At 36.3% G+C, this 15,837-nt stretch overlaps 1 protein-coding gene across 1 annotated transcript in view; it reads right to left on the bottom strand.

Annotated features, from left to right (window-relative positions):
* Positions 1–14,495: 14,495 nt before the first annotated feature.
* LOC123310945 (protein Wnt-10a) overlaps positions 14,496–15,837 on the bottom strand; it is a 74,732-nt gene continuing 73,390 nt past the window's right edge. The window contains exons 5-6 of the mRNA XM_044894665.1: positions 15,099–15,277; positions 14,496–14,973 (exon numbers count right to left, since the gene is read on the bottom strand). Of these exons, the coding sequence (XP_044750600.1) occupies positions 14,640–14,973; positions 15,099–15,277 (513 nt within the window). The 3' untranslated portion in view covers positions 14,496–14,639. The remainder of the gene's footprint in view (positions 14,974–15,098; positions 15,278–15,837) is intronic.

The raw sequence follows: 15,837 nt of genomic DNA, 5'->3' as shown, positions 1-15,837 counted from the left end.
GAGGTTAGATCTTGATGACGTAGTCATAGAAAAAAATTGAACTTCTTCGCTTTTCTTCATCTTCTTTTATCTTTCCTCACCAATATGGAGAGCACAGAACACCAATATACAGAGAGTAGCAGAGACTCTCCTTCCCTTTCTCTATGGAGAGTAGAGAGAAGGAGAACGACATAGAGAAAGGAAAACGATCGCTGCTTTGAGACCATAGATTTTTTGTTCCCTAAAATATGTACCAAGATGGTAGTTCATGTTTTTGCCAACAGGCGCGCTGGCCATCACTTGATGGCGAAATTTTTAAATTTTGTTGGCATAACTTAATATATGGTTTATATCGGTTCTCAGCTAAGTGTTGGAAACAGAATCTACTCTAATACCAGAGTGATAAATCTGAGATTGCTATCTTTTGTTGTCTTGATGTGTACTACTCCTCACTGCAAATTTATATAATTTTGAAGATTACGGTAAACCAACTAACATACCTGTTTTTAATAAACAATGTTTAACAAAAGTAGGTAGATGCAATTTTTTGATCAGTGTTTTCTTTTGAATTTCATTGATTTCGTCATTTATTATTTATGAATAAAGCTGATAACATAGTCCCCTCTATAATTTGACTTGTATTTTATTGCATATAATTCAGAGAACTCATATTTAATATAGATTTGAAGAAAGGTACTTGAAAAATCATCAGGACAACCACGATGATACATAACCTAAAATAAAATGAAGGCTGTTCATTTAAAAATTTTAAAATTGACGCTTGAATCCCCACCCCTTATCGATAAACGCAGCAATCGCAGCGACACCTATCCGGTTTTCGGGGACACATTTTTAGTACGGCGCATAAAGTAAGTCAAGGGGTCTGTTCTGTGGTACGGCGATCGTTCTCCCATAGATGTATAATACTAACCTAGATGGCGAACCTGTCAAAAGTTTGGAGGCAAACAGACGCCATTTGCAGTTTGGGATAGTTTCTGTTTTGATGTGGTAGCGTGGTATTATATTTACATATATTTACATTTTCAATATTTTTCACACAGATCGGAAATATTCTTCATTTGAGATTGGTCAATATTTCGATTTTCAGAATTCCTTTTTCATAACTTTTAAAATTCGACTGAATTGCGCATGTTCGTCCCGCATAATTCTATAATATCTTTATAGTTCATCCCAAACTACAAATGGCGGCCAAATGCCTCACATCGTTCTTCGTTAACGGATATGAAGTTCGACGTCCAGTTGGTATTATAGGTCCATGTCGTTCTCCTTCTCTCTACTCTCCATACTCACCAGTTTGTACAGTCTTTCTCAGAGACCTCCCTTTCTCTATGGTCTTTCTCAGTGAACTCATAACCATAGAGAAAAATGTCTCTGCTAATAACTTGGAACATAGAATAATGTCATAAGGTCATAAGGCTAATAACCAGAGACAACCTGTTAACTCTGCTAATAACTAATCTTCTAAGTAACTAAGGCCCGGTACTTTCACGTGCGAATAACTAAATTTATTCGATAAATAAGTCTTATTCTTAGGATAAGTAAAAATGCAGTCTTTTCACTTTCAGATAGTGTTATTCATCCATCGAATAAATCTGTCATTGAAACTCGTCAATAAAATTTTATTTGTCATAGATCGAATGTCGGTACGTCATTATTGGTTTGATTTTTAAGATTCTGGATGTATGGTTATTTTTTGTGTGATTTTCACGGAATATTTGCTTTCTACTTGGAATTATAACAATTTCTACAATGAGGTCTCTTATTTTACATTAATCAGTGAAAAGTCGTATACCGTGTTTTCACAGAATTGTTATTCGTCAAATAATTTCATCTGAAACATAGACATAGAGATCTATGTCTCTATGTCTATGATCTGAAAGCACCGAAATAAGGTATCCTTCAGATAGGAAATTATTCGACAGATACTTATTGACAGTGAATAAAATTTATTCGAAGGTGAAAGTACCGGGCCTAATAATAATAATATTAGTACACTGGTCTTTTCGAATTCAGAAACGGAATTCAGAATCTGAATTCAGAAGGTCCGGAACATAGACCTATAAAACACATGGACGCGCCCTTCCAGTGAGTTTCAATAGGCACGAGTGCGGCCAACATGAGATGGAGCTAGTATGGGCAAGAAAACGTTCCTTAGAACGCCTTAGCGCTAAGCGCATATGATTTATTTCGATTTTTTTTATAATATAGGGAAAATTAAAAATGAAATTTGCTTAGAAATATTTCGATAATTGATTATAAACATAATTTTTTAAATTTAGGTATTAATTTCCGAGCTATATTTGTATATTGGCGCCCGTTAGAGATAAAAACAAGTACCAATAATCGAATTAAAAAAAATTAACGAATATTAGTATCATTTGGATTGCGTTTAATGATCCAATTAGAACTAAAGAGCACAATTTTTGCTTTCGGCAACTATTCCCCGGAAAATACAACAGATATAACTCTATGATAAGTTCATGAAAAGTTTGTGAATAAATTGATTTGAACAAAAACAATTGAGCACATTTTTAGCCAACACAATATTGATAAAAAGGTTGAAAACTAGACATTACAATCAGCATACTTAGTAATTTTTCAACTGAGGATAATTTTTAGGAAGCATATTTATATTTTGTCCCAATGGAAAAACTCGCATTTTGGGCATTTATTTTCTCTTCTAATCTCAAGTGCTTCTTGAGTATTATTTTATCTAGATGAGAAAAGAATTGACATACATTTATTGATTTGAAATGAATAATTCAACTATGATATAATAAATCGATTAATACATTCGAAGTTACCATACCTATGAAAATTTCACTTTATCTGTCTTTTCAACTCATTTTGTACCATTAATTGGACTCTACGAGGACATCATTATTACTTTCATAATAGAAAAAGGATACGACATTCAAAGTTGATCTAAAATTGATGAGAAAATTCTGAAAATTTCGATAAATACAAAGTGCAAACGAATGTTTTGCCCATACTAGCTCTATCTTATTTCGGCCGCACCCCCTCTCTCTCTACGCCGTGTCCATTTGTTTAATATGTCTATGGTCCGGAATTGTTGTGATGTATTATATAAAGAAAATTTGTTTTTGTGACTGGAAAGTCGTCCTTGAATTTGGGACACTTCCTTGGAAGAGTACAACGATAGAGATACTCCCTTTTCTGTTTCAAAGATAATAGATAGATTTAATAGATTTGATTTTGTTTAATTCCCGTTTTTTTAATTATAAATAACTAATATTACTGCAATATCTGTATATTGCCCTGTGGTGATTCAGAACTCGAGGCAAAAAATTGAGCCGTATACGGGCTGCTATTCTTGATGAAAAAAGTCAAATAAAATTTTTGGATATGGCCTTGTTTCCGAGAAATAAGTGTTCAAAATTTCTGCATGTTTAAACTTAAATAGCTGTTAAAAATACATAAAAAATTGAATTAAATGTTCAAAAATACCACCAATAGTATCGATATATGCTTGGCAACGCAGAATAAGGGAATTGTATTCTAATAATTGCATGTTTTGCCTATTCTGAGTGGATTCGACTGCATTGATAATTCGTTCCATTAATTGTTCTTTATCGTTAATTTTCACTGCGTAAACTTATTGTTTCAAATGTCCCCATACCAAATAATCCGTAGAATTCAAATCCACCGCCGACCAATCCATCTACCATTGAAATTTTGGTTCAACCAGGCGACAACATTTCGTCTAACATGCGTGGTGCTCCATCGTGCTGATACCACATACCACATACCATTGAACTAAAGACTTTAGTTCAATGTTGGATACCAAATCCAGAGAAAAATCTTCTAGCAAATTATCGAGATTGTTTTCCAAAAACTGCAACTACGCATCGGCATTCCAAGTATCAGGCAGGACTTGGATTGGTAGTAATTTTCCGTTAAAGACTCCGCCCCGTACATTAATATCTAGTACTAATTTCCGGATTATCGAGCACACAATCTACCATTCATTCTATGTTTGACAGAAACCAGCAAAGCAACTATGGAGAGTAGAGAGAAGGAGAACGATCGCTGCTTTGAGACCACAGATTTTTTGTCCCCTAAAATATGTACCAATAGGGTGTAGTTCATGCTTTTGCCAACAGGCGCGCTGGCCATCACGAGAGTGCGAAATTTTGATTCAAACAAATTGTAGTTAGCTGAGTGAACTGTTTCCTTGGTGACGGATGATAGGAATATTATTATTTTCGATTTTTGATAAGAGAACAACATAGATATGACCAAGGTGAAATGTTGAAGCGTGCGCTAGTGTTTGAGTGTTTTGGCATCGGAAAGGAAAGGAGAAGAGATAAAATTTCCGAGAGCATTTTTGAGAGAAAATTGGAAAAAAACCTTACCTCAAGAATCGACTCCAAATCAATTTGTGTGTCAAGAGCACTTTTGCGATGAAGATATCGAAAAGATGATGGATTCATTATAAACGAAATCGATGAAATTGTCATCCCTCGTGAGAAGTTGACTCTTCTGAATAAGAATATTTAACCAATAAAACTACATGGTTCAGAAGTAAATATTCTTGAAGAATTTTGTTGGCATAACATAAAATATGGTTTATATCGGTTCTCAGCTGAGTATTGGCAAAAGAATCTCCTCTAATACCTAAAGTGATACATCTGAGATTGCTACCTTTTGTTGTCTTGATGTGTACTACTCTTCACTACAGATTTATATAATTTTGAAGATTACGGTAAACCAACTAACATAGCTGCTTTCAATAAACCATGATAAACAAAAGTAGGTACAATTTTTTTGATCAGTGATTTCTTTTGAATTTCATTGATTTCGACTTGCATTTTATTGCATATAATTCAGAGAACTCATATTTAATATAGATTTGAAGAAAGGTATTTGAAAAATCATCAGAAAAACCACGATGACACATAACCTAAAATAAAATTAATGCTGTTCATTTCAAATTGACGCTTGCATCCCCACCCCTTATCGACACCCGCTGCAATCGCAGCGACACCTATCCTACGTTTCCCGTTTTCGGGGACACATTTTTAGTACGTCGATCGTTCTCCTTCTCTCTACTCTCCATAAAAGCAACTTTTAAATTGGCAAACAATAAGTTTTCTATCACCAGGTGACATTCGTCTCATTTATTTCTAGGCTTACTGTAATTTATGAAATTTAATTGGTTGCATACAGAAACATTAATGTCCAAAAGCTCGGAAACGAAGGCTTATCGGCCAACATTTTTTTTTTACGTTTAATCAAGAATATCAGTCTATATGTTCCTCAATTTTCGCCTCGAGTTTTATAAGGGGGATTCAAACCTCCATATCGACATGATACCGCTAAAAGCAGACCACTTGCATGACCACTATGAGAATACTGGTCTAATTTTTCAGATAGGCATACGTGTGAGGCAATGTACCGGAATTCAGATTCTGAATTAATGATAATAATAAAATAATCTTTTTCCATTCCGTCAGACATTTAGCAATGTATAGGATTAGTTAGGCAAATTACAAAACTGAAAAAGAACAAATTTATCAAGAAGGAAAGAGAAGAGAGAAATATAGAAACCTTTAAAACTATTACATAAGTATTTTTTTACACAATCTACACGTTTTGTGAACATTGAAGCCTTGACAGCTTTACTAAAACAATTTTTTTCCAGGATTACTACATACCAGACAATATTATTGTGTAGTATCTATTTTATCAAATACCTTGTTTCATGCATAAGTTGTAGATATTTCAAATTTGCTGATCTTATATGCTTTGGTATAGACAACAGACTCACATTGCTTGTGCTGTAATTATGGAAGCTGAATATACAGTTTTTCCTTTTCCTCGTGGAAGTGGTTCTCCTGGGTTTCCCAGAGGGATCTTATCGAGTTTTTGTTTGCCAAAAAAGAAATATACCATATGAGGTGAAAAGGGGAAGGATGCGTTTTATAGCCTCTCCTCTCAAATGCCAACCTCTCCTACTCGTGGTGCACCCTGCTCTAACGAACGAGGCTCTGGCGACCGAACATGAGCGGTATAACTCTGTTTCCTACAATAACTTAGCCTAAACATTGGCTTGAGCAGAAAATGGCTCTCTGCGTTACTTAAGTTACGTCTTAGACCTTGTCATCCCAGGATACCTGTGCCACAAGATAATCTAGTCGGAACCGCAACCAAAGTTGCACTGACAGCGTTACCAGTGCAGCTTTTAAACACCTTCCAACGCAGCTCCTACAAAAAGATGGATCAGGACAGAATTTGTATCAAAATCAGACAACATGGCCTATGCTTTGCCATTAGAAATCTGGCAAACTAACCGAAAATCCAGTTGGCATCTCAGAACGTTTAATGACCCTGCAGCAAATAACACGTTTGTGAACATCATTGCAGTAGGTATACGCACCCACTTTGAACTCCTCTGACATCTTAAAGAACACTTTCTACGAAACACTCGTTGCTATATTGAGTAAAATCCCAAAACGGGAACGAATTATTCTCCTTGGAGACTTCAACGCCAGAGTGGCTAGATGCCAAGACGCAGAACTGTGGCCAGGAATAATAGGGAAACACGGCACAGACAGCATCAATTCTAACGGAGAATGTCAGCAAAACACAATCTGTGTAAACGAACACCTATTTTGTTACGAGACAAAATTCAAGGGGGACCTGCCGCCTCCCGGGCTCAGGGCATACTCTCGACTATGTGATCGTGAGAAGAAAAGATCTCAAAGAGGTGTTGGTCACTAAACCCAGAGCAGATCTGGAATGCTTGAGTGATCATAAGCTGGTAATTTCGAGAATGAAGATCTCAATGCTCCCAAAAGACCATCGCAATCCAAAGTTGCAAAGAGAGCGCCTACAAATCTCCAAACTACAAAACCCTTCTACAAAAGAAAGATTCACAGCTACCGTCAAAGATTGACTAACATCACCGGATTATAAAGACGACATTGAGAGCCCGCTTCAAATCATCTCTGAATCATCTTGAAGAAATACTGGCCACAGAACGCTCCCGAAAATCACCAGACTGGTTCCCGACAACAAAACTCATATCGCACCCCTTTTGGAATTAAAACACAAAGCAATGAAAACAGCAATAATTAACAAGTCTGGCGTTGTTGCAGCCCAAAACATTCTTATAAACATAAAACGCGAGGTCCGTCAAGAAATAAGAAAAATCGAGGCTGGTGGAGAGAAAAAGTTAGGGAAACACAAGCTTACGCCTATAACCATGACTACAGGCGTTTTTTCGAAGCTATTAAAACTGCTTATGGCCCAAGCAGAAAAGCTAATTTCCCTATAAGAGATGCTCATGGAGTTATCCTATCTGATTCTCGAAAGATGGAAGGAGCATTACTCTCACGTCTTGAATCAAAATAACGACTCGGATTTATCCATTTTAGACCGGCTCCCGGCTTATAGTCCGATGACATCGCGTGATGATCAAATCTCAATGTCGGAAATCATAATTCCGATAAAAAAATATGGAAAATAATAAGTCATCAGGTTTTGACGGCGTTCCAGCGGAGATTTTCAAAGCCCTGGATGAAGACATTCTCAATTGTCTCCTAACACTATTCCGCAAGATCTGGGAACATGTAGATGTGCCACAAGACTTCAGAGACGCTTTATTTATCAACCACTATAAGAACAAAGGCGATACCTCAAATTGCAACAATTACAGGGGCATATCGTTGCTTAGTGTGGCCAAGAAAATTCTCTCGAAGATTATGGCTAATAGTCTGATTCCACTCTTAGAGAAGCTATCACCTGAATCTCAGTGCGGCTTTCGACCCAATCGAGGTACGGTGGACCTAATTTTCACACTGCGACAGTTGCAAGAGAAGGCCCGTGAACAACAATCAAAGATCTATACAGCCTTTATGGATTTAAGTAAGGCCTTCGACTCAGTGAATCGGAGAGCGCTATGGAAAATCATGGGACGTCTTGGAGTACCCGAAAAATTCTTAGCAGTATGTAAAAGCCTCCATACCAGCAACACCGCTAGAATACAGCATAAAGGCTCTGCAACCGACCATTTCTTAACCAACTCTGGAATTTATTTTTTTTATTTTTATTTTTTTTATTTATTGCATATAGGTATACAAACGGGCATTGAAACCCAAAAATAGTACTCACAAATTATTAACAAAAAATAATCATACAATTTAAGTATAAATTCTTATATATAATTCTAATATAACCAAAGTGCAAATTAACAGTTTTTTCTATGTAATCAATATTACAATCTATGCTATAACACCGGATGATAACTTTCGCCTGAGAACTCCCTTGAACTGGGAGAGAGACGTACAAAACGGATCAGTGTCTCCAAACTCATTGTTAAATGTGGTCAAAAATCTACATACTGGTGAATTCTGCGTAACATTCAAGCGACGGAAAGAAATAGCAAACGTCTCCCTTGATCTTAATCTTCTCTCGGGTACTTTGATGGATATCAACTGTAGTATTGAGGGGGCCAAAAAGAATGAATGAAACAAGGCTGCGTGTAAGCACCATTACTGTTCAATATTTTCGCCATAGCTGTCTCGATAATTGCTGACATGAGTATGCCTGCAAGAGGTGTTGGAATAAGATTCAGATTTGATGGAGGCCTGTTTAACCTGAAGCGCCTCAGATCAAAAACCCGTACGAAGTTTGTCACGGAACTTCAATATGCAGACGACTACGCACTTATCGCTAGCAGCCCAGAGGATCTACAGATAATGTTGGACACCTATAACCATACATACGAAGCTTTAGGCCTTAGACTCAATATCGACAAAACCAAAATCCTGGTAAGTCCCCCAGAAAGCATTCAAACACATATCAGCCTGGAGGATGAAACTCTAGAACAGGTCGAGCAGTTCAAATACTTGGGAAGCTTCATCAATACTAGAGCTAACCTGGACACGGAAATACACAACCGTATCAATTTGGCATCACGGGCATTCTGGAAGCTAAAGGACAGAGTGTTTCAAAATCACGACCTCAATATGAAGAACGAGACAGCTAGCTGTTTACAGAGCAGTGGTCCTCCCAACGCTTCTTTACGGAAGCGAAAGCTGGACTCCCTACAGGCGACACATTAAACAGCTTGAACAAACGCAACAACGTCATCTAAGACATATAATGCACATCAGATTGTATAGAGTTGTATAGCAATTGAGACTCAAGTAACGAGGGCCCGACTCAGATGGAGCGGCCACATTCTGAGGATGCAAGACACAAGACTCCCCAAAATAGCTCTGTATGGCGAATTCACAGAGGGAGCTCGGAAACCAGGAGGCCACTATAAGCTGTTCAAGGATATACTGCATCAATTCCTTAAATCAGTTAATGCCGATCATAACTAGGAACAACTAGCTTTAGACAGATCACTGTGGAGGTCTTTGGTCCACAGCTATTGTAGACTCGAGAAGAATACAGCGGCACACATACAACCAGATCTGGTTGGTGACTATCCATGCCCAGAGTGTGGAAGGATCTGTAGGTCACGGTTAGGTCTCTTCAGTCACAGGAGGGCACACAGTCGCAACTAGCCCTAAGAAATTATAAATTTGATCGCTCCGATAGTGCAGTTTTTTAGTCTTTTTGTTGATTTATTCTCGGTAACGAGATTCAGCAATGAATGAATGAATACTACTTTTATTCAAACTTCGGCCTCGTGACTCATGTCATCCTACTTTCAGACAGTTTTGGTATCCTTCCATTTCCATGCATTTTCAATTGTGTCTTATTTACTTCCACCTCGACCCAAGTCCAGATGTTCTGATTTTCATGAGTACGAAACACGGCATACACCTATAATAGGCTTTTCAAGATATCAATAAACACCTGAGTTTGAGTCTTCACTAAATTATATGGCATCAAGTATCAAGCTATACAACCATCTGCCAGTAGATTTAAACCAATGATTGGAGGGCTTTTCAAGAGAGAAGTCAAGTCCTTACCTTATTACACAAAAGGTAACAGGTTATAGTGTCGAGGAATTCCTCTCTTATTACATTTGTTAATTTTTATTACAGATAATTATCTGTTAATATTTTATGTGTATATCAATAAATGTTTACCTTTTTCTTATCTACGACTTGTCCTATATTTGTAATTGTCAAGGATTAATAAACTAACCTAAACTATTATCTATTACACAAATTGGGGATACGGTATTCCAGACACCTCAACGATGGATTTGACATTGACATCAAACTCGAATCGAATAATCAGAAATATCGATGCGAAACAGGTATGTTGCAAGATGGCGAAGGTGCTGGCACATCTCCATTTATCTACAAAGGGTGCAAAATGGTGGAAGTGCCGTATACCATCCTCTCCGACGACGAATGTGTGAGTTTCTAACCCTTGGATCGGGGATTAATTAATGAGCTCTCTGTTTGCAAATAAGAGTAATTGCATACCTAGATTGGGCATCTAGTGAACTAGTGAACACAGTGAACTCCAGAAGAACTTTTAAAGTTCAATGCCCAAACATTGATGGTGTGCGGGAACAGGTCGATGACGGACATTTTGGGTTGTTGCTGGTTGTTGTTGCAGTGGCATGATGTATTGATTTTAAATATATATCAGTGAGGCTTTCACCGTCAATGGGGTATTTTCCTAAATTTCAAAATATATGTCATAAAAATCCTTATAACTCAAATATCTCGAAATATATTTTTTTCGAATTTTAACATATTGCATTTTGTCTGTATTCGATTACGAAAATTCTGATTTCAGGAGTGCTCTTGTGAACATTCTACGTCATTTTTACAATCCGGCAACGCCCATTTGTGTCAGTAATGGTCATGAAAGTTTTCTGATCACCATAGATGTAATAAATATCAAGTTTGATGATCACATTATTCACATTTGACAAGAAAAACACACAATGACACAAAATGTCATCGGTTTTAAGAAGGTAAAGACACAGATTACAGAAACAATTTTTTGTAATCTGTGGATATCTTCTTGATCGGTTCCAGTGTTGTCGAATTAACAAAAATTACTATACTTTAATAAAGGCATTCTACGTCACAAGCTTTCACATAGTCGAAGTTTCGAAGGGTGTATTTCTGGAATGTCTGAATTTGGAAGCGAATCTTTTACGTGTTGAATAACTAGTAGAAAAGGCTTTCCATAAATAATCTCAAATTCGGTTTTGGAGTTTTAGGAAACTTGCCCATTCCTGATTCGAGGGAGAACAACTTTACCGCTCTTTGCATTCCCGTAACTCTAACCCCCTAACGGGGATGAACACAACCACGTGATTTTTAATAGGGATGAGGATGAGGGGTTTTGCGATACCTCATGTTGAAGATCTTATCGAGTACTATCTGATCTTGAAATTTCGCTTCAAAATTTCCATGGATAACGAAATGACAGGTAAAAGTGTGGAAAAGTACTTACTTCAGTGATTAGTTTATTAAATGCTGGAAATGGGCTCCATTCACTTCCATATAGTAATATAAGTTTTGCTGAAAACGTTCACGTATATTACTCAAGATTTCAGGTGTAATTTGACGGCATTCATTATAATGATCCGAATTCGCAAATCATCCAGTGACTCAGGCTGGGTAGCGTAAATCTTGGATTTCAGGTGACCCCATAGAAAAAAGTCCAGTGGAGTCAGATCAGGTGATCTGGGTGGTTACTCAATATGTCCCCTTCTTCCAATCCAGGCGTGAGGAAAATATTCATACAAGAACTCACGCACCGGTTGAACGAAATGAGGTGGTGAGCCATTTTGTTGGAAAATGATGGTCTTCTGCATTCTCCAATAAAAGTAAATACCGTTCTTCAATAGATCTGAATAAATTTGGCCAGTGAGATTACCGGGATCGCCGATTAGGCGATTTCCATAAATACCCGCCCAAACATTTAATTTTTGGGGAACCTGAGTATACTCCTCACGAAATAATCTTGGAATTTCACTTGACCAATGCCGACGGTTATGGCGGTTTACAATGCCGTTAAGGTAAAATGAACAGTCGTTCGAAAAACAGATATCGAACATCTACTTAATTTTGATTACAGTTAATCATTTCACTGACCACAGAACTGGAGTCGGTGATCGGGAACAACCTCATTCAGTTCCTGAACCAAAATCGTATTTTTTGAGGATGGAATTTATGTTGTCTAAGGATTTTCATGATTGTTGTAACAGATACATCTAAAAATTTCCGTATGGTCGGATCCATTGCTACATGACCTAAGACAACCACGTCCCTGACTTCGTCTCCTCATGCACCCTCTTTTTTGTTTCCGATTGAACCAGTAGCTTCAAATTTGCCAACCAGTTGCACAACGTAAGCAGCAGATATATTTTTTTTCCAAGATGTCGTTCGTTGAATGAAGCTGCTGTTGTTCGCGGTGTCGTTATTTCTAAAAAATAATTTCATCATTCCAACCCTTTCTTCTGCGGAATTCACCATTTTATTCTACGATAGACTAAAGTTAATACAAAACATGGTCCATCTACTTTTTTGCAACAAAAATTTAGAGTTATATAGTTCTCGATACGATCTTCAAAATTAGTTATCGCAACACTCCTCATCCCTATTCAAAATCAAGGTGTTGTACTCGCACCCGTTAGGAGGTTGAAGTAACGGGGATCAAAAAAGCGGAAAAGTTGTTCCCCCTTGAATCAGAAATTGAAGCGTCCAAGCGATTTTTCACATTTTCATTTTAAAGTCGGAAAATCGAGTTAACTTGAAGCACCCTATACAATTATTTGGTTGTACGCACTAGGGCGCTTCCTGTATACTTTAGAGATTTATTAGCCTCAATTTGAATATCAGGAAAAAGTGGCGATCTCTGAATATTGTTGAGAAATGGCGATGTCTTAATTTCTGGTTACGGTCTTCATGAAATGCCATTATAAATTAAATAATGACTGGTTAAAGTAATTAATTAACTTAGTATAGGTGCGTTGTGGGAAATAGAACGAAATCAGCAAGCTGGTATATTTAATACTCTATATTCATCAACGTTTCGCAGTTTTTCATCTGCTTCTTCAGGCCTACAAAATTATTACTAACATAAAACATCAGACAATAGCCACAAGCACGCATGTAAATAAACATAACACAAACATAAACAATCTACAACAATAAGATTACCTCTATAAAATATGATAATCCTTAAGTCATCTAGAATTGAAAAAGATACAATCATAAGAATGGAATTTAATCTAAGCAGTACAACATGATTTTTTTTGTTAGAGTTAGTAATAATTTTGTGGGCCTGAAGAAGCAGATGAAAAACTGCGAAACGTTGCTGTATATAGAGTATTAAATAATTCAGCTTGCTGTTTTCGTCCTATTTCCAACAACGCACATATTCTAAGTTTATTCCTGAGAACATTATCATTCAGAGTTGTAATTAATTAATTACCTTGCTTGAAGAGTTGTGTCATTATACGTAATGGGTGGATTTTATACTTACATAATAATAATAAAATTAATCACTTTGGCTTCAACATTTAAATAGTAAATACTCTTATTTCCGAAAGAAAATAGCTTCGGACTCAAAATGTTCTGGGTAGTTTCAGCTTTCGAATACTACGTTTAATGGGATTAATCTACTCGATGGTTTTGAAGTAATATGAAATATTTCATGAATTTTCAAAAAATAACTATCGACTATAACTTGTAAGTCATCGATAAAAATATTTGTGCAGAAATTTAGTGGGAATCGTATAACTGGAAAATCAGGAAAGTTGAAAAAAAAATTTAATACTGATTTGTTTAAGATAATACATAAATAACATGAAAATGGAAAAATTATGGTTAAATAAATAAGACAGGTATTAGCAGTATGTAGAAAAATAAATTATCAGGTGAAATATTCATGGATCAGCGTACTTATTAACAACATAGCTAGATATAGATATCATTGATTTATCGTGAATATGATTAATAATGCGAATCAGCAAGTATATTCAGTTTCTCAAGTCCCAATTTGGAAGCCAGATTCAGGCTTCTAAACATTACATTCCTTCATATTGTTTCAATATTATTTGGCAACATTTGTTTGCTTCTGCAAGCAGTGCGTGTATAACTTTTAACGAAGCATTAAACTCCCTGTGTTGCAATTACGGAAAAAAAATCCATAATATATTTAATGGAAAACCCAATTATCCCCGAAAGCATTCTAATACTTAATATTTGGAGATATATTCAATTTCATATTGAAATAAATGGCATGTTGAGATACAAGCATATGCTGGTTATTGGATAATAAAATAGTGACATTCGTCACTTATTATTTACTTGCCGATTTTGTTGTCTCGTATAGGGTATAGAGTTATTGTTGTTGCTCATGATGATTATGTTGCTACATAAGAATTGAGGATTAAACCGAATTCAAATGACATATTCTGATTCTGATAACTTCTTCACAAATAAGGTTAGAGAAAGATGATTCGGAAAATGGTACACATATTTTGCTTACTGTCTGATGACAGACATGTCCGTTGTGTGTGATTAGCTTCCATTGCAGGCTTTGTCGACCTGAATAATTTTTACAATTGTTTTATAATTTCTTCGATCTTTTGAATCAAAAAATGAAACTGATTCAAACTCTTCAAGCATTGATCAATTTCCCCTCTTTTTAAATTCCGCGTATACCTATAATCAACATATTTACTTGCATACGCTAATCCATTCATCAATTGTACAATTCTGACACTCTACTTCACAGCACCATTGAAATTTACATTTACAGAGTTCTGTATGCACTCTCCTTAACAGATTGTAACCACGACCGCAGCAAAGGGATGAACAATTATCCGGGCCATCACTAGATATGTTACAGAAACGCCCTGTTGTTCCAGGAAAATCAACTGAATTGTCAGCATCACAATAGCTTGGGGATTTTTGGTAGTATATCATGTTGTTGTGCAGTTTCTTCTTATCTTTATCATTGCTTCGCCTCCTCTTACGCTGGGTTGGTATAAATAGTTGATTTTTATCTTTCCTGTGAATCAAATTAATTCGTTTCATTGAAAAGAATACCCAAGACAGATAAAAAAAGGGAAACCAAAACAACTTTTCGCGAGCCATCGCTTCATTCAAAACCAAAAAGTGATTATTTATACTCACAGTCTAGTTTTTCTGGAACCCCTATTGTTCAGGCTGTAGAGAATGGCATTTTGATATTTCTCATTCAAAATATTTGCTACACTTCTCATATCTGGAACTATTCTCCAGCAGGTCTTAAATTCACAACTTCCTGACATACCATGGCACTTGCATTTTATTTGCATATTATTCTTGACAACCTGAAAAAATTATCATTTATTCGGGAGGGTGGAAATTTCAAAAATCATTTTGTGAAAAATCGTGAATTTTGTATAAAGTGTTCGTTTTATTAACACTATTTTCATACTTTCTTGACCCCATTCTAAATTATGAAGAGATATGGGCAAAGGTCATTGAACTAAAGGCTTTAGTTCAATGGCAAAGGTAGGTAGGGGCCAGACTTTATGAAAATTTCATATAATTTCGAAAGAGAATGAGGGGGATGTCTGTAAGAGATAACAGAAATGACCTATATTCGTCAACTAAATATGCTAAAAAGTGTTAAGTCATCGTTATTTTAAGTTTTTTATCGATTTCATTTTGACTAGTATAGCCAGGAGATCCACCTTGTAGGTAGATTCACCTTTACTGGCAGATTCGCCTTTCGTCCGTAGCTCGGGCCTTCGGCCCTCGCTCGATTCCCCTTTTATAAATATCTAGGCCAAAAACGTTTTTTAAAAGCCCGATCGATTCAAGGCACCTCGTTCTGTGATCGCTGCCAAGCCGTCAAAACTGACGTTAACCTTTAAATCACACTCTG

This window comes from Coccinella septempunctata, chromosome 4 (assembly GCF_907165205.1).
Source record: "Coccinella septempunctata chromosome 4, icCocSept1.1, whole genome shotgun sequence".
Classification (NCBI taxonomy): Eukaryota; Metazoa; Arthropoda; class Insecta; order Coleoptera; family Coccinellidae; genus Coccinella; species Coccinella septempunctata.
Note: the sequence above shows the minus strand (reverse complement) of the source record. Positions and strands in the feature narration are given on the sequence as shown.